The sequence below is a fragment of the Xenopus tropicalis genome, chromosome 2 (genome assembly GCF_000004195.4).
Source record: "Xenopus tropicalis strain Nigerian chromosome 2, UCB_Xtro_10.0, whole genome shotgun sequence".
NCBI classification, from domain to species: domain Eukaryota; kingdom Metazoa; phylum Chordata; class Amphibia; order Anura; family Pipidae; genus Xenopus; species Xenopus tropicalis.
In genome coordinates this window covers 75,082,555-75,109,893 of record NC_030678.2, presented here as the reverse complement: position 1 = coordinate 75,109,893, position 27,339 = coordinate 75,082,555, and the positions used below count along the sequence as shown (strand labels likewise).

At 39.5% G+C, this 27,339-nt stretch overlaps 1 protein-coding gene across 2 annotated transcripts in view; it reads right to left on the bottom strand.

Annotated features, from left to right (window-relative positions):
• kdm5b (lysine demethylase 5B) overlaps positions 1-24,926 on the bottom strand; it is a 31,595-nt gene extending 6,669 nt beyond the window's left edge. Inside the window, exons 1-19 of one of the 2 annotated variants that reach the window (XM_002939638.5) lie at positions 24,418-24,926; positions 21,079-21,156; positions 20,193-20,315; positions 15,011-15,181; positions 14,692-14,748; positions 11,587-11,712; positions 11,406-11,502; positions 10,640-10,725; positions 10,360-10,518; positions 9,993-10,112; positions 9,747-9,905; positions 9,478-9,659; positions 6,487-6,649; positions 6,221-6,340; positions 5,945-6,139; positions 5,587-5,768; positions 3,708-3,829; positions 1,903-2,053; positions 208-322 (exon numbers count right to left, since the gene is read on the bottom strand). In XM_002939638.5, coding sequence (XP_002939684.2) covers positions 208-322; positions 1,903-2,053; positions 3,708-3,829; positions 5,587-5,768; positions 5,945-6,139; positions 6,221-6,340; positions 6,487-6,649; positions 9,478-9,659; positions 9,747-9,905; positions 9,993-10,112; positions 10,360-10,518; positions 10,640-10,725; positions 11,406-11,502; positions 11,587-11,712; positions 14,692-14,748; positions 15,011-15,181; positions 20,193-20,315; positions 21,079-21,156; positions 24,418-24,552 — 2,541 coding nt within the window. In that variant the 5' untranslated portion in view covers positions 24,553-24,926. The other variant, XM_018091505.2, reaches the window with a different exon arrangement.
• Positions 24,927-27,339: the final 2,413 nt, after the last annotated feature.

The following is a 27,339-nucleotide window of genomic DNA, read 5'->3' as shown; positions in this document are numbered from 1 at the left end:
AGTTACAGGACAAAAATGTGAAGTGTGCATACACAAGACACATAAGGACAGTTGGGTGAACTAGAGTAGCAGGATACAATGTTAACTAAAGTACAATGTTTTTTATATATTTAACTTTCTTGCAGAATAATTTTAGACCAAGGAGAGTTAGAACCCCTCCCCTCAAAAAAAGAAAAAAAAACACTGGATTTCAGACACTCAAATTACCTTAAGCTGAGGTGTCTGGGTGATAATACAGGGCAGAGAGTGAAGCTGCTTTACAAAAGACCTGAGTTCGGCAACAGTTAGCTGGTTTGCCGACTTCCCACCACCTGACCTGAACCTAACATAACATAAAGAGAAAATTTCTGTTAAAATGGAACACAAATAAAGGACTAACCAGGACAAAAGCATTATGATCTACAACATTCATAACAGAAAAAAACAAGAGGAGGTGGTTAGTTAGGATTAATGGAGATAATTTGTTCTGAATTATAAATCAACATGATAAAATGCAGACAGACTATTGTTAATACTTGAATCCAGCAGTTAGCCCACCACTCAACATTCTAATATTTTAATATTCTAAAATATATTGTACACAGCATTATGCAATGCTTCTACATTTCCTTTCAACCCCTTGCTCAACCAAATATGAACTCCTGACCAAGTAACTGTCCATTTCTGCCAAATGAGAAAAGAAAAATCTCCTAGAGAAGGGAAAATAAAGTCTTTCTTATGATTAAATATGCACTGCTGTGAAGGCACTATTTTACTTTTGTATGGCAATTTAAAAAACTTGTCCGGCAGTGTCTGCTAAACTGGCTTTATATGCATAGCACTTTCAAAATTTGGCCTTATTGGCAGGCAATTAATGTTATATTCTACTGCATTAAATTTTTGTCATGATTTTTATGGTGTACTTCTCATTTCTACATTACACTGTTTACATAGCAAATAATTTACTACCATTTAAAATTGTATTCTTAAAACAAATCTATTTTTTGTTGCTGTTATATTGGTGTGTAGGCAGTGCATTGTGCCAGAGTCTGAGATTTCAGAAGGAACCATCGCTACACATTAGAACTGCTTTCAGATAACCTATTGTCTCTTCTCCCATGTAACTGAAGGAGTCCCAAGCTGGACTTGGATTTCTGACTATCGAATGCCGTTATAATATCTACCTTTAGCAATATAGCTGCTATCATGCTACCTTCCTATTGTTCTGCTGACTGACTGCTGGGGAGAGGGGACACTCCAAGTGTGACTGAAGTTTATCAGAGCACAGGTCACTTTGCTGTGGCACCCTGGGAAATAAAGAATATGGCTAGACCTATGTAAATTTTCAAAATTAAATATAAAAAAAAATAAATAAATCTGTGCTTTTAAAAATGGATTCCAATGCAGAATTCTGCTGGAGAAGCTCTATTAACTAATGCGTCTTGAAAAACACATGTTTTCCCATGACAGTATTCCTTTAAGTATTATATTTAAACTATTAAAAACTGGAAAGATAAATTGAATGGAATAAAAAAAATTATATATTAAGACATGACATCTAGTACAAACATCTGTTTTCTTTAAGCTTTCTTTCAGTCAAATACAGGTATAGTCTAGAGACCAAATGATTGAGACCTGAGGTTTCCTGGATAAGGGATCTTATTTTAAAAAATTCCTTATTGCTAAAAAAAAACCCAACAGAATTGTTTTACCACCAATGTGGATTTATTGAATTTAGTTTGGATCAAGTTTAAAGGTACTGTTTTATAATTAGTGGAAATTTTTTTTTAGAAAAATTTCAATTATTTGCTTAAATTATATGTTGGAGATGCCATTCCCATAATTCAGAATTTTCTAGATAACCGATTTCCAGATACCTGCATTATAAATGTCTTAAATACATCAGTTAAACTATGCTGTCACCTGGTATGACGCTTCCCATTAAGTAGCTGTTGCGCCAATGTTCCACATTTCTCAGCATCCTGTACAACAACCCGTAGGTGGCGTAAAAGATCATTTTCTGGAAATTTCTTTTCCTCGGATTCCTGAATTAATAACTTCAGGCAGGAGAGACCTGAAATGCCAAAGAGATGCTAGAAAGGATGTTCACTGTTGAAAAGGCAAAAAGTTATAACTGCAAGCCTGTATCCACTTAAGAAAACAATGAAAGAAAAGCTTTGAACATGGCTTGAAGTAAAGTGAAATGATCTTTCAGGTGCTTACTGCCCAGTAGATTGTTTTATAACAGGGTATATTAGGCTGCAAATTTGCTTATTTAGTCTTGATAATTTAGGGCAATGACACAATAGGCCCGTGCTGTCCAACTTCTGCGGTGCCGAGGGCCGGAATTTCTCTAGCATACATGGTGGAGGGCCGCTAATGGAAGCCAGTTTTGATCACTCCCCTTTTTGAAACCACACCCACTTCAAACCACACCTATTTTATCACAATAGTGGTAGCACAGCAAAATCCCAAATGCTTGGTCCTTACTGTGGGGATATCAACCGTCATTCATATGTGAAAGAATTATATTATTTCATATTAAGATATACCCTTAAATTCCATATGCCTCCTCCTCCCCTGTGGATAGCACAGCAACCCCCAGTACATAATTACACACCTTAGGGACCATTTAATGGCTATTTCCAACTGCTAACAAACTCCCACAACAAACCCTTGCCAGGTTCACCTCCCACAAGCAGCATAGGGCAAACAGAGTATGGCACACAGAGGCAGCACTCTGCCTGTCCTATGCGGTCTGTGTGTGCCATACTCTGCCTGCCCTACCCTGCCTGTGTGTGCGCCATACTATGCCTGAGAATAAACAGCAAAAATTTAAGTGGAATAAAAAACAACATCATTTATTGGCTCAAATTAACAAAACTAACATATAAAGCATACTATACCAAACAATGGCTAGGTGCTTCCTAGTCTTCATACTCTGCCTGTCCTATGCTGCCTGTGTGTGCCATACTCTCTCTGCCCTACCCTGCCTCTGTGTGCCATACTCTGCCTGCCCTATGCTGCCTGTGTGCCATACTCTGCCTGCCCTACCCTTCCTGTGTGTGCCATACCCTCCCTGCCCTATGCTGCCTGTGTGTGCCATACACACAGGCAGCACAGTCCAGGCAGCACCTACATAGGTGTAGGTCTGAGGTGTGAACAGGTAAACAATGGGGGTGATTACAGCCTGAGCCGGAGGTGTGAACACTGCAGGGGGTGAACAATGCAGGTATTAAAAGGTGTGAACAACACAAATTACATTTTTAAACAATACAGGAGGATTACAGCTTTAATCTGAGGTGAGAACCATGCAGGGGAGCAGTTAATCTCAGTGCTGATACCATTTAAATCTTACACAAAGGTAAGCCATCAAAGCAGCCAGACAGGTGGGGGGGCCACGGGCCGCCAGTTGGACAGCACTGCACTAGGCGCTTAGTTGCCCTGTAATAGATCTCCTGACTTATCTGCGTTTGTTTTTCCACCGGCAACAATGGGAATCGCCAGTGGGGAGACATATGCAACTACTTTCTGAAGTAACCCAAAGTTTCCTTAAGAGGCAGCTTTCGGCTACTTCACTTAGCTGAAGCAACGCATATGTTTATCCACCGGTAATCCACATTAGAGGAGATCTAGCATGGGCGGCTAATCACATAGTGTGTCACTACCCTTAAACAAGAGGCCAGCCTCAAACACTATCCAAACTACATCTGCTTTAATTTGCTTACTTTGTTTATTGCCTGAAGTTTTGAGAGCATCAATGACTTCTGTTGCCCAACTGTCATATGACTCTGCTCGCAGCTTAACAGCGTTCATCATGGGATATAAATCATCAACAGTGTAACGATACCTGTGGAAAATACACAATCTCAATATTTTTAAAAGGCTTTTTTTTTTTTTTAAGTAACCTACACTATATGGTTAAAAAGTATCCCATACGTTATTCCCAAAATTATGCGGACACTCTAACACATCATGGGTAGGAACAATGATTGTAGAAGAATTGTCTGTCAGGTATTTATGGTTTTATGGTTGCCCAGAGGTAAACAAGCCAACACTACCACATGCATACCAAGGGGCTGATTTACTAAGACACGAATTCGAATTGGAAAAATTCCGATTGGAAAACGAACATTTTGCGACTTTTTCGTATTTTTTGCGATTTTTTTCAGCGACTTTACGACTTTTCGGAAATTATCGCGACTTTTTCGTTACCAATACGATTTGCTCGAAAAAACGCGAGTTTTTCGTAGCCATTCCGAAAGTTGCGCAAAATCTGGCGATTTTTTTCGTAGCGTTAAAACTTGCGTGAAAAGTCGCGCCTTTTTTCGTAGAGTTAACTTAAAAGGCGCAACGTTTCGCGCAAGTTTTAACGCTACGAAAAAGTTGCGATTTTGCGCAACTTTCGGAATGGCTACGAAAAACTCGCGTTTTTTTGCGCAAATCGTATTGGTAACGAAAAAGTTGCGACAATTTTCCGAAAAAATCGCAAAATAGCGATCATTATGAAAAAAACGCAATCGGACGCATTCGGCCCGTTCGTGGGTTAGTAAATGTGCCCCCAAGTGTTAGATGCAAAGTTCAACACCACTGGACCCTGAAACAGTGAAAAATTTCACATTGGGTAAAGACTGAGTTTGATAGTTGGTAGGAGGAGAGGTCTAGCTGTCTGGATGCATATCAATAATAAAGTTGTTGGACAAGGAGAAATAATCATCTAGTCCTAGGTACAGTAAAAAGTAAAGCTCCATCATCTGAAATTATTGATAATTCTGTACTTTTTACATTATAGCAGGGGTGCTGCTGACATGAGGTGAGTTGAGAGCCTCAGGCAGCAGCTTCTGGTAACTTTAAGTGCCAAAATTCCTATTTTTAAAATCTGAATTTTGGCTCATCTAGAAAGCGATATTGCACTCTCTGCAGTAGTGATGCTGCTCCCTTCGCCCTCCCCTGACAAGCAGCAGTGCATTTTAGTAATAGTTTAGGGAAGGCTCCTTTTTTCAGCACAATAATGCAATAAGCAATGACAGAAATAGATTAACGTGCCCCTACACTCTTATTCATCCCTACTGAACACCTGTGGGATGAACAGGTTATGCTAACTTACAAGCCAGGTCTGATCACCAATATTAGAGAAGACCTCTCAAATGATGAAAAAAATAAAAAAAAATATTCTAAAATTTTATGGAAAGCATTGCCAGAACAGTAGAGGCTGTTACAGCTGAAAGGAGGACCAACTTCATACAAATACCATTGATTTGGGTAATTTTAAGGCTTATATACAGTGTATGTACATGAAAGGTTTAAAAATATCATCTTGAAATTATTTTTATAGAAAACCAAAAATGAGTTATTATGCAAGCTTGTTGGGCAGGGCCATATTTACCTAGCCTTTCAGGTACTAGTTGTTTTTGTATGTGATGTTGCATGTTCAATGTATGTCTATTTATCGTAAAGCAAAGCAGAATAGGTCAGGGCTTTTAAAACAAGTCAATAACACTTATGTTAGCTTGCTAAGAAAAAAATTATTCAACAGAAGACCTGACTAGAAAAAGTGTACCATGCCAATTCACAAAATACATAAGTCAGTAATCCTTCTGTCCTTACCCCAATGTGTACTTGTAGACTGGACAATCACAGAGATCCTCCACATGATGAAGACATACAAGGGCCCCAGGGCTACACGAACAGAACACTGCTGATATGAAACAGGTGGTCTTACACTTTGTACACTGCCGATCATCATCTGCTAGGAGTTCAAGGTCCATCTTTTCTGACTTCAAAACCCCCTAAGGAAAAAAATGGCTAAAGAATTCAAAAAGATTTAACCCTCCCCTTATATATTTTATCACCCATATATACAATTATTATATCACACACACTAAACAACCAAATTAGAAAATGCATGCATACAATTCTAGCTCATGCCCAAAAATGTGTGTTCCCTGCTCTAGTGTATACTTACCATCTGTCGGACAGCTTCACGCAGGGCTCTCTCCTCGTCTATCATGCTAGCCATATCTTTCTGTACAGAAGATGCTAGTACAACATCAAGTTTATCTGCCTTAATGGCCATTTTACAGATCATCTCATCATGGGAAAATACACAGTATCGGTTTAGCCCTCTGTAATGTTCAATGCACTGACGGCCAAGAGGAAGCTGAAAGGCAGTACATAGAGTTGTAAGTTTTTGAAAATGCTCTTTCAACATTTGATAAGTTGATTTAGGCTTTGCACTTACCCAATCAACAGTGCAGAAGTTGACGGCTTCTGCAAAGTTAAAGCCTTGATTAAAGCCACTATGATATGCACGTGGAAAAGTGATCACAAATTCTCCAGCACACTGATTGGTTCGATAAATCTGAGAATGACAATGGACAATTATTTGACTGTTTTCATTTAACCATATTTAAAACATGTGTTTGGATAGTTAACCAAGTGCAGTTTAATAGTTATTTTCACACAAAATTAACTGATAATATAAGGTCTTTTAATGTTGTCACATACCGGAACACCATGAGCCATTAGTGTATTTGGATTCATTATGGTCACTAGCTGATGCAAGAGGTCAGGCTGTGCAATGAATAATTCTGGCGCCAATTTTTTCATGACCTCCTCCAGCTGTTCTGCAGCATATCCAGGTGCTCCATACCAAGTTTTTGGCTCACCCCTACCAAAGATCACATTTATAAGATAACAATAGCATTACAACAACAAAAAAACGTGCATTTTGTACTGTACACCCATAATGGGTTTTGTATTGCTTTAGAAAACAGTACTGTCCATTTTACATCATTACAGGAACCTGTAGATCCTTAAAGTTTGCGAGCAGCTATACTCTTACAATAACAGTAACCCCAAAAAAGTAAATACAATATATTGTACTGTTGCCCTGCACTATAGTTATATAGCAGTATATAAAAAGGCTTATGTGTAGCAATGGGGGCAGCCATTCAGCAGAGAAAATGCTCAGGTTACATAGCAGATAAGCTATTTAGAACAGGGCTAGGCAAACTACAGCCCGTTGGTCTTTTTAATCCGGCCTGCCGAGGATTGGTGTGTCTTGCTTTTCCTAACAGGGACCGCAGTCCCAGATCGCTACTCATGCTTTCAGAAAAGTTAACAGCAAACCTCACGCTTCTGTCTTTCAGAAAATCCTGATTCTGCAAGTCTCATCACACAAGACTTTGCGTCAAGACTGCATTGTAAGCACAGCGACACAAAACCAAGGGGATTGACGAGCGGAGATGGCGTCTGGTGCTGGCCCGGCCCATCTGGCAAACTTTAAAAGTCAATGTGACCCTGAGCCTAAAAGTTTGCCCACCACGATGTAGAATATAATGGTGTTCTACAAAACTCATCTGATAATTAAGTTAATTTTTTTGGTTTTACTGCTCCTTTAAAAAGGGATTATGCTGAGAAGCTCATTACAGCCATTGCATATTAACAGTCAGCAGTTGGGCATATTCACTATACCAACCTAGGGGTGGGCTAAGAGGCCAGCACCTGCCTACCCTTTGTTGGGCCCTAAATATGTCTTGTGTTCCTTCCTCCTAGTTCTGGCTCTGAAAACTAAAAACAGTCCTTTCAAATAAGTACATTATAATGGCAAAAAAAATATTTTAAAGAAATACAATTTCAACAACGTAATTTCAACACAAGTTATATTTTATGTTAATTTTAGCAAAAGTGTTTAGGCGTATACTGTTCCTTTAATGGGGCTGTTCACCTTTCAAATGCCTTTTTTCAGTTCAGTAGTTTTTAGATATAAAGCAATTGAAACAAGTCTTTATTTCTTATGTACTATTTTTCAATTTTGTATGGGACCTGTTACGCAAAATGCTCGGAACCTGGTGTTTTCCCAGATAAGGGGTCTTTCCCTAGTTTGGGTCTCCATATTTTAAAGGAGACATTTTATATAAAGTTCATATTACGTTATAATATTCATCCTCCCTCAAAATGTGAAATGATGCAGAAACAAAGATGTTTTGAAAGCATTTTACCTCCTAAAACTGGCATTATATGAGCGCTGCATACATAACCTCCTAAGTCAGAAGCCAGAGCCAAATGAAAGATGGGAGTGTCTCTTCAGTCTCCCAAAGGAAGTGGTCACAGCACTGACTGACAGGCTTTGCTCAACAGTAGCAGGGTAAACCCCTCCCAGTTTCCTCCTTTTGTGTCTCTCTGCTGCAGAGCAGATGGACATTGCAAAGCCCCGCCCACCCTATGTATATTCACTGCACTTTAAGTAGCTAAAGCTCTGTTACTAAAATCTATTAGCCAAAGGTCCCAGCCACATACCGAAGAGTCTAAACCGGAAGCTTGCAAAAGGTCTGGGTAGAGCACAGTTTTCAAGCAGTTATGGACAATATTTGAACCCAAAAGGTATTAAAATAAAAGCACTTCTATTTTACATGGTTCAGTGCATTGTAAAAATGTATGGTATATATCCCCTTTAATCTACTACATTATTTAAATATTAAACTTAATAGGTGCCTTACCACCAATAAGGATTAATTAAATCTTAACTGGGTTCAAATACTGTTATTATTACAAAGGAAAAGAAAATGTTTACAAATTTTCAATTATTTGATTAAAATGGAGTCTAGGAGAGATGGCCCTCCCCTAATTTGGAGCTTTCTGGTTAACAGATCCCATATGTGTATTGAATTTTAAACTTTAATATTCCTGTTTCGGTCTGGTCACTCAGTAATCTAAGTACGGACTGTTACAATTGGCGGATATATTTCATAGCACCATCTGTGGGATATTAGCAACTACTGTATCAATTGTAATAGCTTCCTTCAATGAAACATATGGATTATGCTCTCCAGTAGTCATGTGCGGGCTGGCCTGACACCCAACTTCCTCAGGCGGGTTTGGGCTGAGCCCTTCCAGCCGCCCTCCCTGCCTGCAACATAATGGCCTCAGGCAGTGGCTATTTATGTATGTGTGCCTGCCTCGCTCCACCCCCTCCACGACATCAGAGATGGGGCGGGTTCGACCTGCACATCACTAATCACCAGGGTCAAAGATAAGAAATGTTTCAACAGCATCAATTTAGTACAGTTTGCCATCCATCCTTGAGTTGTTCTAGAGACACAGTTCTGGGACTTCAATATTAGATAAATGGTATTTTAAAAAAAAAAAAAAAAAAAAAAAAAAAAAGGACTTCATTTCTAGGGTACGGAGAACAATTTAACAGAAAATAGAGAGTGTTTAGAAGCTAAGCACCCCATTTTAAGCATAGGCAGTGTTAATAGGGTGCATAAAAACTGCCACTGCAGCATTCCACCTACGTTTGGTGCTTGTGTGTGCCTGTGTTATTACAGCCCCATTAGTAAGAATGTGATGCATTTCTTCCTATACACCCCTGTAATGGAAAGCAAAAAAGAAAAAAAACCCTGCTGCAGGAAAGGAAGAAACTCATCAGTACAAGCCCTAAGGAAATAAATGTGATAGTCCAGAGAAAAAAGTATGAAAGAGTTAAAAACTTACCAATGCAGATAATTAATAGAGTAGCTCCAGTGGTCCTCAATGTGCCAGCAAAAGGATGAGAAACACATGCCCACATAAAGCCAGGGTAATTTCATGCCACATATATCTGCTGTGACATGTGCCAATACAGAAGGCTGCATAATAGGCATGTTATTTAGATTCCACCCGCAATTCAGATATACCTGAGGAAGGTAAATTCAATTATAAACACAGGAATTTCACTAATCTTCTATGTATTATCTTTCTTCCTTTCAAAGTCCACCACTAACCTCATCTTCTGGTTTAACACGGAATTTACCATCACGCACAGGAAAGCCACTTCCAAATTCCTTAGAAGCTATGTCAGCCCCATATTCTACTGTCACATCCTCCTCTATGGTGCTCACCAAGCGCCAGAACTCTTTTTCCACCAGTTCTGTGGGAACCATCTGTTGGGATCAATGTTCGTAAGCTCTGTTTACCAGTCACATTCTGTGGTATCATTTTTAAAAATATTTGCTTACAAATATACTTACATGCACTGGCATGTTAAAGTAATCTGATTTGAAGTTATCAGCCATCTCTCCAAACATGCGTAGGGTGTAATCTCTGGATGCCTGTTCAAACCCAAATGCTTCCTGTGGTTTACTACACTCCTACAACAACAAAATAGACCCAATGGAATAATCTGATATTTTAGTGAAATATCAATGACAGTCATGTAAGTGTACAATGCAGTCATTATTTAGTGTAAGGACATAAAGGTTACACATATAGGTAAGAGAGTGACTGGCTACATAAACATTGCTAAATTTTCAGTTGTTTATACTGTAGCATAAGATCAAATTACTACAAAATGCTACTTTTCAAGTAGATGCAATTAAGAAGTTTTTAGTATGTTACCTGTGCTAGGCATTTAGGGCATCTCCAGTCTCCCTTGGGAACATCTTGGAGTGGAGGAATAAGGCAGAAAGTGTGGTAACTATCATCACAACCATCACACAGCAGAAGTCGATCCTCATCACTTCCACTGCCACACACAAGACAAGCATACAAATCCACCTGCAATGCAACTGAATGTAAGTGGCAACCAAAACAGGCGTGTTTTACTGTATTTGTGTATGTACTTAGTTTATAAGTACCATGCAAATAGCAGGAATGCAGTGGGACGTCACATACTCACCTGGCTTCTACATTTTTTATTCCGTGCTTTGGGCTTCTCAATAACTGGTTCCACTATCTCTTTCTTTACTATAAGGAAACTGTCCTCTGTTGAAAAGGAAGCACATTTAAGGATTTATTCAACAAATACATATTAAAGGGTTTGTTCACTACAGGTATGGGACCCATTATCCAGAATGCTCAGGACCTGGGGGTTTTCTGAATAAGGGGTCTTTCCGTAATTTGGATCTTCTACCTAAAGTCTGCTGAAAACATTATTTAAACAGTAATTAAACCCAGTGGGATTGTTTTACCTCCAATACAGATTCAGTATATCTTAATTGGGATAAAGTACAAGGTACTGTTTTATTACAGAGAAAAAAGAAAATCACTTTTAAAAATGTGAATTATTTGATTAAAATGGAGTCTATAGGAGATGGCCTTTCCGTAATTCGGAACTTTCTGGATAATGGGTTACCGAATAAGGGGTCCAATTCCTGTATAATATTAAATTAGTGTATTGTGCACAGTGATATTATAAGATAATCTGAACAACTGAGCAGCTGGGTAGAAAGATTTATAAAAACAGTGAATTTTTTGCCAACAACCAGACAGCATTATCAGTTGCAGGCCAGAAAAAGGGGCAAAATAGAAATGCAAATTTTTTGAAAATAACTAACAAAAAATTAAGACCAAATTGAAAACTTTAGAATAAAATTGGTTTATTTAAGGTTACGTCCCCTTTCACACTTAGGTTTATGAATGAAAACCTTCTTTCTTCTACTCACCCTTTTCACACTTAGTTGGGGTGTATCCCATTCTACGACGAAGGGCACGTGGTCTTAGTTCTGGAACTTCCACTGGTTCAGTTTTAATGGTAACAACCTTAAAGAAGGTAATAATGACAAGCTGTACAACTGAATTTCACAAAAACTTCATGATTTCAGCTTTACTGAGATAGGCAACTACCTCAGATTTCATCCGTTTGGCCCTTCTGGCAGGAGTGCAGTTTTCTGGGGGCTGGACAGATTGTCGCTGTGGGATGTCATGTGGTTTGTACTCCTTGTCCTTGAGATCAGGTGCAAGAAATGGCTTCTTCAAGAATATAAAATGGATAAAGCATTACTTATAGTGCAAGCAGAATTACCTTAGTACATCAGTACAGTTTAGCTGCTGATCGACTCTATTAGTTGCATAGATGTGTAAATGCTTAGAATTCATAAAGGCAGCAAATAAAACAAATATAGAAAAACACTTCAAATAACAAAAACCCTAAAAATTTAAGACCAATTAAAGGTTGCTAAGAATAGGACATTCTATAACATACTACAATCAACTTTAAAAAGCAAACAATATGCAGTGATGAGTTGGAGCAGGGATTTCCAGTCCCTACTTGTGAGTAAACATTTAATCAGGCTTCCCACAACATTCATCTTTCTATTATCATAGGAATATTTGAAGGACATGTAAACACTACACTCCTATCATGTATATAAGTTGGGTACATCTCCCCCACCAAACCGCACAATTTGTATTGCATATATCCCTTCCATTCACCAGTACCATCACACTTTTCTAAAACAAATAACAGCTTTCAGCCGGTGGTAGCTTTTCCTCTCACACACACAGCGCCTGATTTCCGGCCCCATTTGTCATGCCATCAGTTCATTGGCTACTAGACTGGAGAGTGTGTTTGGTAGCCTGAGTTTAGAAGAACCATGCATGCTCAGTTAGCCAAGAGCCAAATTCAGTTCCTAAGGGAGGGGGCCAAGTGGGTTAGAGAGGAAAAGGCATTCCTAGTGATTAAGGTCCACATTTTGTCCCAAACTGGCCCTTATTTTTCCCCCTTCCACTGCATAAGAAAAAAGCAGATCAGATATTTTGTAAGTAAAACAGGCAGAGTGTTTATTGGACAAGCAATTTGTTAATGTAAAGCCAAGCCACAATGAAAAAGGTCTGAAATGGGAGAAATATTATTAGGAAAGAACTCTAAAAAGATAGCTGTAGACAAGCATAACAAAATACCTTGCATGTAGTTTTAGGTTAAAAAGTCAAGCAGTAACTGTACTTAATGGATATAGAATATTTAGCATGCTGTTCAGCAGAATGAAAAATCCTTGGTTTTGCATTCCATCCATTCTGATCAAGATTATGTTTAGTGAAAGAAAGAATAAGGGCAATAAAATGTGCAAACATCAAAATTCTAGGTTTAGGCACACCAATGTACACTTAAAATTCCAGGGAGACATTGGGAAGTTTCATTTATAATATGATCTTTCAATATATCTTTTCAATATGATCTTTCAAATACCAGAAGGTTAAGTGAATGTTTAGTGTCCCTTCAAAAGTAAATATTGCTACATGCAAAATTCTGGATTGCCATCAGTGCTACATGGGCCAGCACATATTCAGCCTTTGATTTCTATGCTTACAACATGCACCCTCAAACACAATTGCAGTGGTGATTGAAAGTTCTGCATAAAGGACCTAAAACATTATCTGTTTTCATGCAAATCCTACAAATAGGCAATAAAAACCCAATTAAAATCACAAACTTTATTTTTGTTCTTTTAATTATTGGGAGAAAACACTGGGGGATTTTCAGTTTATCTGAAGGGGAGATTAAATCGTGAGATTATAATCAAGTGGGGAGTGTGAGAGGCCCTACCTTAAAGAACAGATAGTTTGGTATTCCAAATTCAAATCTGATCTTAACACCACAGGTTTGTGGAAGTGCGCCATGGATCAAACAAAGGAGATTTCTGAGGACAGTTATTAATGATACTGACACCAAACAACTACCCTTTAAAATATTAATGTACATTAAAGTTACCGATCATATGAGAAATCCTGCCAACATCTCTTAGTTGTACAGCTGCTGTGTAAGGAGTAATAGACTAAACTTCCTTTAGCTGATGTGTGGGGCTGATTAACTGTTGTAACATTTAGGTGCAGTTATTGACATACTTTTGTCACCCACAAATGTATAACTTTGGGTGATTTTTCTTATTATACAGAGAACAAGCACTTTTTTTTTTTAACTGGGTTTTCATGATCTAGATTTAGGACTTTCATAAAAAACAGAACATGTTTTAGGTCATTTATGCAAAAATATCGCATGCAAAAGAGTTTAAGCACCACTGTGCATTCTCTGCCTACAGTGACAAACATACTTTGTTGCCACGTTGGACTAAAGGTCTTATCAGGGAAGCAAAAGCACAGAAAGGCAGATAAAAATGCCCACCAAGAGCAACTACATTTCCACTGCTTGCAGGATCACATGACAGAGGTGGATACAAGGCTGCATCTGCTGGGCAAATTTCTGACAGAAAACAATGTAAAGATTGCAAATAAGGAAGGCTAAAAAGAAAACCATCAAATTATAGCAGGACTGAACAAGTAAAAAAAATAATGTAAAAGTAACAAATGCTTAAAGGAACAGTTCAGTATAAAAATGAAAACAGGGTAAAATAGATAGACTGCGCAAAATAAAAAATATTTGTCATATAGTTAGTTAGGCAAAAATGTAATCTAGAGAGGCTGGAGTGAGCAGATGTCCAACATTATAGCCAGAAAACTACTTCCTGCTTTTAGCTCTCTAAGGGCTCTGGCACATGGGGAGACTATGCGCTTGCGACAAATCTCCCTTGTCGCAGGCGACTAATCTCCCCGGAACGCCATCCCCCCGGCGAGAATGTAAATCGCGGTGGGATTGCGTGGTGCAGCAATTTCCCCGAAATCGCGGAAGTTTCCTCTTAAGGCAACTTCCGCAATTTCGGGGAAATCGCTGCGCCGCGTACGCCATCCCACCGGCGATTTACATTCTCGCCGGTGAGATGCCATTTCGGGGAGATTAGTTGCCCGCGACAAGGGAGATTTGTCGCGGGCGACTAGTCTCCCCGTGTGCCAGAGCCCTAAATCTGAATGATTTCTAGAGGTAGATAACTGATGAGCCAGTTACAGTAATCTGTAAGCAATCTAGTTCTTCCTCTTTTGTCCAGCAGGAGACCAGAAAAAAAAAATGATATGAATTAAAGCAGAAGATGGAAAAAAGAGACATGTAATTTAGCATACCTTATCATAAGAATTATTGTCTGTGGTCCCTGGATGCTTCGAGCAAGACACAGGAGCCTAAGATAAAAGAAGCTGGATAGTTATATTGATCTAAAACAGCACTAAAAATGGTGACGTGTACAAGTAAACATAACTCAATTTTGAAAGCCTGCAAACAATTAATATTGTCCCAAAGGCTCTAATTAAAATATGGATAGAGTAAATGTACACATAAATTGGAAAATTCCTGTGCCCCCCCTCCCCCACTTGAGACAGCAGAGAAATACAAAAGTAGAACTTCCTAGAAAAGGTGATTAAGATTTGGCTTATACACTCTTACCAGTAAGTTGGTCCCAGATTGGAACAAGTTGTAAGGGTGAAGAATTCGCTCATAATGGCCTCGAATATGGGAACCCACGGCTTTTCCTAGTGAAAATCCCATTTTTGTAGCTATCTTGGTCCATTTTCTTTCTCTACAAACTAAATCAAATCCGCCATCTTCAGCCACCAACTGAAAAAACAGACAAACATTTTATTTCATCTCAAAAAAGCATTATATATACAGCGCCAGATTTGCGGTCCGGGCAACCGAGGCCGCCACCCTTGATCACCCCCACACGCGCGAGTGTGCATGTGCAAACATTTAAACCCCCATACGGAGCAGTGGGGAGAGGAGATGGGAACTTTCAAAAAAGTTGGGACAGAGGCAAGTTTTTCACTGCGTTGTATTGTCTCTTCTTTTAACAACACTGCGTAACCATTTGGGAACTGAAGAGAGCAATTGATATAGGATTTCAGCAAATTGCAATAATACCCCTTTAAAGCTACTAAAAAAAAAAAAAAAAAAAAACAACCATTAAGACAAAAATAAAAATACCCAATGGTACTGCGCTTATTAAATTGGTTTAAAATAAATACTAATGAAGATAGTACTGGTATACTTTGTAGGGTTTTTTGGATAATAGATTCCAGGTAACATATCCCATAATTGTACACTAAAACTGTAATAAATAACTCCCGATGAATTATCCAATTTATTGTGTCGGAAATTTAATTTGAGAGGCATGCTTATAAACTGTCAAACAGATTTAATTAAATCTGAGCCGGGACACTCCAGTGCAAAAAACACTATATACACATAACATGGAATCGTGTAATGTGCATAATAAGTTAGCTGGACACTTACTCATAATGTGTGTGTGTGTGTGTGGCCTAGCATGGCCACCTGCACCAGAAGTGGGCTTCCACAGCACAGTGGGGACCAATTTCTAAATATTGTGTCCCCTATTCAGAGTGCAAACTCTATTTGTCTGTACCTCCAGTGGGTGAAACTACATTTCTGTCATTTTAGTGTTTTCATTATACAAACCTATCTCAGACAGAAATGCTTCTCTTTTCCCATCCAACACCACATTACATCTCAGAAGTACATTTTACTATTAATTTCTCTGCTATCATCCACTCTCCTAATGCCTGGTGCCTTTGGATAATCTTTAATTTTACCATCTGCTTCACCATTTATATGCGACCAATTACCATGTCACATCACTTTCACCTAGGGAATAATTCTAAAATAAGATTAGCTCATCATTATCATTTGGCATTTAATTTTTGACTATTGACCCTGAAAGTTTTACTGCTCCACCCTACATCTTAGGGCCGTGACAGATGGGGAGATTAGTCAGCGCACGACAGATTAATCAGCGCTGAAATCGCCGAAGTTTCCTCTCAAAGCAATTTTGGCAAATCGCTGCGCTGCATATGCCATCCCACCAGCGATTTACATTCTAGCCGGTGGGACGGCATTTAAGGGAGATTTGTCGCGCCGCGACTAATCTCCCCGCCTGTCACGGCCCTTACGGTGAAGACACATAGTGCTACTTGCAGCAGCTACTTGTCATGGCTACAAAAACAGACTATGACAATAATGTACTGATAATTGCCTTTGTGGGTGTTTTAGTAGAGGAAATTCTCAGTATTGTCTATGGCAGGGTATTTTCTGGCTTTTAGCAGTACCTGCTACTTAGTAGCTCTGTGTGTCTTCAGCCTTAGGGAGGTGTCACATAGGGAGATTAGTTTCCCACAATAAATCTTTGCTACCGCGGGCCACTAATCTCCCCGAAATTCCAGCCCACTGGCAGGAATGTAAATTGCCAGTGGGATGGCATATGCGACGTTTCAATTTTCTGAAGTCACCCGAAGTTTCCTTGCGAGGCAACTTCGGAAAACTAAAACAACGCATATGCCATCCCACCGGCGATTTACATTCTTTCCCATGGGATGGCATTTCGAGGAGATTAGTTCTCTCAAAGTACTCCAAGACACTTCCAAAGAACTGATCCTCAACACTTTACTTATTACCAAGTCATATACAGTGGTGTGAAAAACTACTTGCCCCCTTCCTGATTTCTTATTCTTTTGCACGTTTGTCACACAAAATGTTTCTGATCAACAAACCCATTTAACTATTAGTCAAAGATAACACAAGTAAACACAAAATACAGTTTTTAAGGGCTCTGGTACACGGGGAGATTAGTCGCCCGCGGCAAAACTCCCTGCTCGCGGGCGACTAATCTCCCCGAGTTGCCTTCCCCCTGCCATCCCACCGGCGAACATGTAAGTCGCCGGCGGGATGGCAGACGCGGCGGCGCAATTTCGCGCAAATCGCCGAAAAAGACTCGCGAGGCTTTTTCGGCGATTTCCCGAAATCGCCCTGCCGCGTCTGCCATCCCGCCGGGGGGGGAAGGCAGACTCGGGAGTTTTGCCGCGGGCGACTAATCTCCCCGTGTACCAGAGCCCTAAATGAGGGTTTTTATTATTTAGGGAGAAAAAAAATCCAAACCTACATGGCCCTGTGTGAAAAAGTAATTGCCCCCTGAACCTAATAACTGGTTGGGCCACCCTTAGCAGCAATAACTGCAATCAAGCGTTTGTGATAACTTGCAACAAGTCTTTTACAGCGCTCTGGAGGAATTTTGGCCCACTCATCTTTGCAGAATTGTTGTAATTCAGCTATATTTGAGGGTTTTCTAGCATGAACCGCCTTTTTAAGGTCATGCCACAACATCTCAATAGGATTCAGGCCAGGACTTTGACTAGGCCACTCCAAAGTCTTCATTTTGTTTTTCTTCAGCCATTCAGAGGTGGATTTGCTGGTGTGTTTTGGGTCATTGTCCTGCTGCAGCACCCAAGATCGCTTCAGCTTGAGTTGGCGAACAGATGGCCGGACATTCTCCTTCAGGATTTTTTGGTAGACAGTAGAATTCATGGTTCCATTTATCACAGCAAGCCTTCCAGGTCCTGAAGCAGCAAAACAACCCCAGACCATCACACTACCACCACCATATTTTACTGTTGGTATGATGTTCTTTTTCTGAAATGCTGTGGTGTTACTTTTACGCCAGATGTAACGGGACACGCACCTTCCAAAAAGTTCAACTTTTGTCTCGTCGGTCCACAAGGTATTTTCCCAAAAGTCTTGGCAATCATTGAGATGTTTTTTTTAGCAAAATTGAGACGAGTCTTAATGTTCTTTTTGCTTAAAAGTGGTTTGCGCCTTGGAAATCTGCCATGCAGGCCGTTTTTGCCCAGTCTCTTTCTTATGGTGGAGTTGTGAACACTGACCTTAATTGAGGCAAGTGAGGCCTGCAGTTCTTTAGATGTTGTCCTGGGGTCTTTTGTGGCCTCTCGGATGAGTTGTCTCTGCGCCCTTGGGGTAATTTTGGTCGGCCGGCCAATCCTGGGAAGGTTCACCACTGTTCCATGTTTTTGCCATTTGTGGATAATGGCTCTCACTGTGGTTCGCTGGAGTCCCAAAGCTTTAGAAATGGCTTTATAACCTTTACCAGACTGATAGATCTCAATTACTTTTGTTCTCATTTGTTCCTGAATTTCTTTGGATCTTGGCATGATGTCTAGCTTTTGAGGTGCTTTTGGTCTACTTCTCTGTGTCAGGTAGCTCCTATTTAAGTGATTTCTTGATTGAAACAGGTGTGGCAGTAATCAGGCCTGGGGGTGACTACAGAAATTGAACTCAGGTGTGATAAACCACAGTTAAGTTATTTTTTAACAAGGGGGGCAATCACTTTTTCACACAGGGCCATGTAGATTTGGAGTTTTTTTTCTCCCTTAACGTAAACCTTCATTTAAAAACTGCATTTTGTGTTCAATTATGTTATCTTTGGCTAATAGTTAATGGTTTTTGATGAGCAGAAACTTTTAAGTGTAACAAACATGCAAAAGAATAAGAAACCAGGAAGGGGGCAAATAGTTTTTCACACCACTGTATACACATTTAAGGGCTCTGGCAGACGGGGGGGGGGGGGGAATCTCCCTTGTCGCGGGCGACTAATCTCCCCGAAATGCCATCCCACTGGCGAAAATGTAAATCGCCAGTGGAATGGCATATGCGGCGCCTCGATTTCCCCAAAAACGCAGAAGTTGCCTTCAGAGGAAACTTCCGCGATTTTGCAGAAATTGCAGCACCGTGTATGCCATCCCATCGGCAATTTACAAACTCGCTGGTGGGATGGTATTTCGATTATTAGTCACCCGCGACATAGGAGATTTGTCGTGGGCGACTGCCCATCTGCCAGAGCCCTTAAGAAACAGTAAAACACTAAATTAAACAGATAAAAAATGGCAGATAACAGATAAGCTCTGTATAACGCCAGTAAATTCAGCATAGTATATATCTGCTATGTAACCTGAGCCTATTTTCGTTTGAATGGCTACCCCCACAACTACACAGCAGCTTATTTGTATAAACAATAGTAGTGTTTGTAAAGGAAACACACAATTTTTCAAGTGCAGGGCAACAGTACATTATATCTGAACTACTTTAAAACACTATATTTTTGGTATTACTGTTCCTTAAGTGTTCTTTATAGCTACACCCCTTTCTCTTAAATTTCCTCCCATGTTCCATCTAACTTCCTTCTAATCTTTTCTAACAGTCTCTTAAAACACACTTCTTTACAGTAGCGTACCCTTAAGGTCCCCATACACTATAAGATCCTTCACCCGATATCCCCACCTACGGGTGGGCGATATCGGGTAGCAAGTAGCTTAAAAAAAAAAATCCGATCGTTTGGCCCTGGGGCCAAATGATCGGATTACATTTGCGGCCATGGGGCAGTCGGTTCGTTGATGCGGTCCCCAATCCGACTGGATTTTCTAACCTGACCGATCGATATCTGGCCAATTTCAGGCCAGATATCGGTCGGCCAGGCCCCTCGTTTCTGCCCCTACACGGCCCGATAAGCTGCCGAGTCGGTCCAAGGGACCGATATCGGCAGCTTCTATCGGCCGTGTATGGGGGGCCTTTATATAGCCTATCATTACTTTATCTTGCCCCTCCCAACATATGTACACATGTCTATATGTATACATCCATCTATTGTACAGCACTGCTGATTACAGATTACCATTGTTTTTCCTGTTGAAGGCCCAGAAAAAGGGGGTAAAAAATAAAAAAAAAAATAAAAAAAAAAAAAGATAATACAAGCAAACATTTTCCTCACCTTGTTCAGCTGAAATAAATCTAGAATCTTTCGCTCCACGTGAGGAATTTTCAGAGTACATCCCTGCAACTCCCAAAATTTAGCAATCTGGTCTAGGAAATTTAGCTTCACTCTAGTCTGAGCCTAAGGGAAGATAGAAAATGTCAGCTCATGTGGACATTGTACACACACAATTACTGCAGACTGTGTATATCTTCACTTCCATGGGGATATTGAAATACTTTTATTCTAGTAAATAAAGCCCCACTCTACAACTCCTTGACAACTTGTTCCAGCTCATAAGACACTCATCTGTGTAAAACAAGTGAATCAAATGGTATAATATTATAAAGGATAGTAGATTGCAAGCTCTTTTGAGCAGGTCCCACTTTACCTCTGTTGTATTTTGAATTTTATGTGTTTGTTTAATACAAAGAGAAATATGCTGGTTTATATAGTAAAGTACCCACTGTTTTAAAAGTATAAGTCACTAGGGATTTCCATGACCATATTCAAGATAGATGGCCCAAGTGCTTTTATAAAGGTCATGGAACTCAGAGGTTACTTCTAATATCCTCATACGTTACAAAAGTTAGTATTTGGTAGCTTATTAATTATAAAACAGTTTCAGTTAGTCGTGATACCATTTGTCATGAGTTAAAATTGGTACTATCACTAAGCACGGTTTCTAAGGATAATAAAGAATATTTACAGTTCATGTGATTATAAAGTAATAAAAAAAACCTTGGTTTTTTTTATACCCATACTGTTAACTATTATGCAACATACTTCTAATATAACTTTAACATGCACATCATTCGGGTTATAATCACTTTTTGTATTTTCATTTTTTATTACATTTAAAGGATTCATAGTTTTGGGTTATCCTGAAATAACTTTGCCTTACCTCAAGCTCATTTAGTCTTTGGATCCTTGGAGTAAAGTGCAGTTTATCCACATCACAAGCAAATGGTGGCTGCCAGTCCTAGAGAAGATAATGATTATTAGAACAAAGCGAACAAGTACGTTTATTATAAAAGAAATATGCCCTGCTACCAATGCACAGATATTAAAAGCATGATGCTTTCATCACTGGTCAATACAGAGACAATTTTTCTGTATCTGAATCCAGGATATTATCACACAAATTCTTCTTAAAAAAGCTGGCACAAGGCAATGTCTATAATAAGATGAAGTGATGTCAAGAATGACAAGAAATTGCAATATCACATCTAAACACAGATAGCACTGTTCCTGTCTGCAATACATTGCCCTTCAGATAATAGTCATTAAAAATGAAATCAAGAATACAAATCAGTAGCCTAACTAACTGCATACTCAAACTTCTTAATCCTACCTTTTACAGTCATTTGTGCCAGTTAGAATAATGCTGTATGTAACAGTTAAAATATATAATATATATTGGTGCAGCAGGTCAGGAATGTGGTCACAGAATGTAACCAGTAAGCCACACTTCTTTATAAAGCCAGGCCATACGTTTAGAGAGCAAAAAAACAAAACCAGATGTGTATGCTGGATGTCAACGTGCCAAAATATTATACAACAAAATACCAGAAACAGTTGAAAAAAGTGGAAAAACACAGAAGTATGGAAAAAATACATGAAACATTATTAAAAAGTATTACTGCAGTTCAATGCTTTAGGATGCACTATAGTATTGATAAAAACATTCTCAGAAAGAAAGACTAGCTCATTTACCTATTAAAAGCCTTTAAAACACTATTTCCATTCAAGGCATGATTATTATATATTATATATATTGTGCCTTTAAAACATGGCTGACAGTTCAGTTCATGCCAAGCTCTAAGGCAACCAACATTACACAGTCTGTGCTTGAAATGAAGAGAAGCCATTTTAAGTCTCATTTAACTTTACAACAAAATAGGTCAATGTCACACACAGAAAATATATTATAGAACACAAAAATGTAAATAAAATATTTTTTTTACATAGTACCAACAATATTTGGAAATAGTTTAAAAAATACTTTCAATAAAGCAGAAACCTACAATTTCCCTAAATAACACTTCATAATATCTCTGAAACAAAAAAGAAACAATTTAAGACTATTTGAACTGAAATAAAGTAATGATAGCTTTCTAATCGGGTTAAAATAAACAATAATTATTGGAGTTCGGTTAGTAAAACAAAATGTGGTCTAAAGTATAAAAATGAAAATACTGCATTACAGTTGATCAGCTTTATGCAAGCAGTATGTAAAGTGTAGCATTAGTAGCTGCCTTTCCAATCTGTATGACTGTAAAATGGTGGTTGCTACTGCAAGAAAAATGGAGAAGGCAGACAAACCAACATGCTCTATAAACTTTACTCTGATGATTCAAGCATGGTAAGATGAACCATTTAAAAGCTACCTCAGATTCCAACAACCCATTCACACAGTTTATTGAGACCAACCATCCGACATCACTACAATGACAAGATGGAGCAGCACTAATCTTGTGCTGAGGTTGCATTTCTAAGACAAACAAACAATTGAGCCTAGGTCACACACACACAATACCTACTCTACTTCCACCACATTTTTCCAACAGCATTAGTGCACACTGACAACTTTCATTTTTAACCAGATAAAACTATACATTAAATATTACAGAAACATACCATGGGATAATAAGAGACTATTATTGTCTTGTTTGAACAAGACAAGAATATAATCTCCACCCCACAGTATTACAAAGCAACGCTGCACTTCCAAAAAGGAACATTTTTGTAGCCACATTAAAGGAAACAAAAGCACATAAACTGAACAAAATAGCACAAACACCACCCACTGGAAACAACTGCAGGTTATTACAGTGATGTCAGGAAATATTAAAATTTCACAGAGAAAAAAATATATATCTATATACCTGTTTGAATAAATGGGTGTGTTTATATGTCTAAATTGCAACAGATCAGAATGTGAAATGAAATTGTCATAATTTGTTACAAGAATGACAATTTCTTCAGTACATATATTACTATGATAAGTTTAAAACCTTAAAATTCAACTAATAAGTTTTTACAATTTTAATAATGACAAGATTCATTGGTAAAATTGAAAATGCCACAACTCAGGAAAATTGGATATGTACTTTTCACAGGATGCTGGGATGGCCAACCTTTTAAAAATAGCTGTCTCCATTCTGAATAAGTATGAATGTTTTTAAAGAAAAGGGGGAGAATCAATCATTACAGACTAAAGGAAACATTTAACCTTTTAAAAAAAAAAAAATTAAAACAGATTAGTGAAATGTGGCTGTGCATTTTTCATGTTAAGTAAAATGATTAAAAGCCTAAAACAGAAGTTACTGAGACATTAAACAATTACTGAAATAATTTGTAATAAGGAAAGCAAGAGAGTAAAACATATGAGCAGAAAGGGTGGAGCACCGTGTTAACTTTCCTAACAGCTAGATTCAGGGTTTCTGTGCATTAAATCACCAACAAGTCATGATGGGTGATATTAAGGACACTTGGGCACTGCATCCATCTTCCATTGGAAAATAACTGAAAATCAGTCATCACAATAACCAAATGATTGTATGTGGCATTCACAATTAAGTACAAACCCCTTGCTCTCTTCATTACACACCATTTTGTAGTTGACCTGTTCTGCATGTACAGGACTTATGACTAGTAACACGGTTGCACATAGAACTGGGTGCCCTGCACTACTTTGTTTTCTAACTGTGGTCACTTAAATCCACTGGGGCTCATTTATCTGCCCAGCCCCAAGACTCTGCTCCAGTGCATGGCTTAAACTAAGCCTTAGTGCCCTGTGCTGTAAGGTCGTGGTGTCAAGCTAAACCATACTCTTGTTGTCATCCTATGACATTGTGCCCCCCTCTCTTCACACACAAAGGATTGGGGGCTCCGGCGCCATATTGAATACTTCCTGTCGGCCTTAGTGTGCTTTTCCAAGCCAAGAAAATAAAATATTTCCAATTAAAGACTTCCGGGAGTTAAATGCCCTTCGTTAGCTGCACTAGATCCAATATGGATGCACACTACCGTGAGGCGCTGCCTAAAGCCATACTCACCTTAACATGGATGGAGCATGAATACAGGGCAACCTGCGGGCCTCCAGCTCCTACTATTCCCAACACAATTAGGGGATGCTGGGACTTTAACAACAACTGGAGGTCCGCAGGTAGGATTCTGAATAATGAAACGCACAGAGGGGAAGCGGACCTGTCCATAGCGAAAGGATCCCGGTACTCACCGGAGGCGGCCGGACCTTGCAGATCCCACTCCGTTCAGCAATCGGTCGGATTTTATTAATAAACGCAAAGGGGTCAGCGAATTCCTCCCAGGTGGGCTCGAAAACTGGGCACTCCGGCGGGGGCACGAACTCCATCTCTCCGGAAAGCGACCGGCAGAGAGGAGTCAACAGCCCGGGCAACTCAGTCCAACCAATGGAAAGCAAGAGACCCGAGGACACCGGTTGTGAAGCTCGCGAGGGTGGGAATAGGAGGAGCGAGAGAAACCAACCGACACAGAACGACACAGCGAGACCGTAGGGAGCAGAACGTGGAGAGAGGTGTCTCTCCGCGGGGAAGGGGTGGCAGAAAAAGTAGTTCCGGTGTAGACAGTGATCACGTCGAGAAACCTCATCTATAATTTATCGTATTCACGTATATTACCTGTACATGTCATAACCCCTGATAGAATACGGACATACACGAACTGAACCGCACGTAACCTTAGGTTCCTAAATCAACAAACTCGAATCACACTGTAGTAGATTTTAATTATGTGATGCAGCATGGCCATAGGTTGAAGCAGGAAAATAGTGCATCATTACTGTTAAAGCGGTTATAGCTTTTCTTTTATGCTTCTGGGCTAACTCAACACCGGATAAGAACGTTCGTTGAGTTTGACGATACGGATCCTATATCGATTATCGATGCAATATAACATAACTTTACTGCAAATCGATACTTTCCGACTGTAAACATTTTTACGCATTCGCAAACGTTTTTAATGTGCCATTTGGTTTGCCCTTGGCATCAGAATAGGATTAAAGTATCTTGCTTTGAAAAAATCAATGCTGGTTATAAACAGCCGTTTCGGCCGGTTCGTAAATCATTCTCCAATCAGTGACTACATACAGTGACTAAATAGCTTCCAACTGTGGGATCCACTCCTTGTGTTTACATGGGCGGATTAATCCCTTTACAGCTGACTGCCACACCATCGCCGGGACTAATTTTTTTAAAGAGCCTGACGGAGCATGAGGATTGGCCGGGGTGTAACGTCACGTTACACGACAGGAGAGGCGTGGCTACAAACCGCAGATGGGATTTCATTGTCTATATTGAGCGTGTCAGCGACCCACGTGACACAGAGATCTCTAAGCGTGGGGACCCGAGTAGTGGGTGTGTTGGATATCAGAGACCTCCTTCCATTATCTGTGCTACAGAGCTATCAATATATGGATTCTCTGGTTACAGCACAGCAAGTTTAGCAAAATCCAGGAGTAAACACTGAAACAACGCCTGTCCAAAATATTAACGTTTCTATTTTACATAGCTATGGTGTATGTTTTACATAATAGACTGTGAATCTACATATTATGAATAGAATAGCTAGCACACTCGTTTGTACAGGGGCCTATCTATATGTTTGCATGATGCCAGCGTGTTAAGACAACAGCCAACTGGCCAGTGTAAGCCACAAACAAGCATATTATGGAGGGCTGATTCTAGCTGCCAATATCGGTCCCTTAGACCAAACAACGGGCCTGCCTGGCCGACATCTGGCCTGAAATTGACCAGATCTCGATTGGGCAGGTTTAATAATTTAGTCCGATCAGGGACTGCATTGGCTCGTTGATGCGGTTCCCGAAAGACGGACGCCTATACCTGTCGTTCTAATTTGATCGTTTGCCCCAGGGCCAAATGGCTAAATTAGCCCGATATCACCCATTCGTAGGTGGGGATATCGGGAGAAGATTTGCTCGCTTGGCAACCTTGTTTGCATGACGCCAGCGTGTTAAGACGACAGCCAACTGGCCAGTGTAAGCCACAAACGAGCATATTATGGAAGGCACTTTTGCTATCACTTTTTAAATGAGTTAAAGGTGGCCACACTAGGGCCGATTTAAGCTGCCAATATCGGTCCCTTGCCAAGCGAGCAGATCTTAGCGTGTATGGCCCCCTTTAGTCTTTTCATTTGTTCAACACAAATTGTATAAATCTACATGAAATACCCTCTTCTGCTAAAAAAAAGGTGTTTTTCTTGTGGAAGGTGGGCGGTTTTGCCTAGAAAATAGTCTATCTCCTTGGAAACTCAGCTAGTTGTTTTATCAGAACTCACCTGCCTTACATAATCTCCCTAACATCATGCCTACTACTTATTTCCTTTCTAGCAAAAAAACTAAAGCCTATCTTTCATAATAGCAACAATTTTAAATAAGCCCCCAGGATCAAATCTGTGTCTCACAAGACAGAGGAAGATCCATTGGAATGCATGTGGCTTAAGGTTAATGTCGCACTCATGGGCAGCAGAAGATGTTTTTGGTGGGGGGGGGGCATGAGAGGTAGGATTTGCAGGGCATGACCACACCCTTTAGACTCCTCTCACTTTAATGTATGTTTTCACCAAATATTCAAGAAAACCAAACATTTGCTTAAACGTAGAAATTGATGAAATAAGGGAGCTATATACCAGGTAAGTAAGTTTTAGTTTCTTTACTTTAAATAAAGTTATAGAGAAAGTTTTGTGGGTTTAGTTTTTGTTCAAAGAGGGTGCGAATTATCTTTGAGGGTGCATTTTGGAGTATATGAAGGACATAATACATTCATTAGTATCGGGACACTGTTGTTTTGTAGCATGTTTTAATAGCACTCACTGCCATGGAGACATTGCAATTATCATCCCCAGGACATTATACCAACACAGAAATGGTTAATAGCATCAGCATATCAACATATATATGGTTAGAGCAGTCAGTGCATGGCAGCAGAAACTGGCACCGTAAGAACATTATATGGAATGCCCTTCCTAGAGATGTGGTAATGGCAGATTCTGTTAATGCCTTTAAGAGGGGCCTGGATGAGTTATTGAACAAGCAGAATATCCAAAGCTATTGTGATACCAATATCTACAGTTATTATTAGTGGTTATAGTGGTTAGTATATAT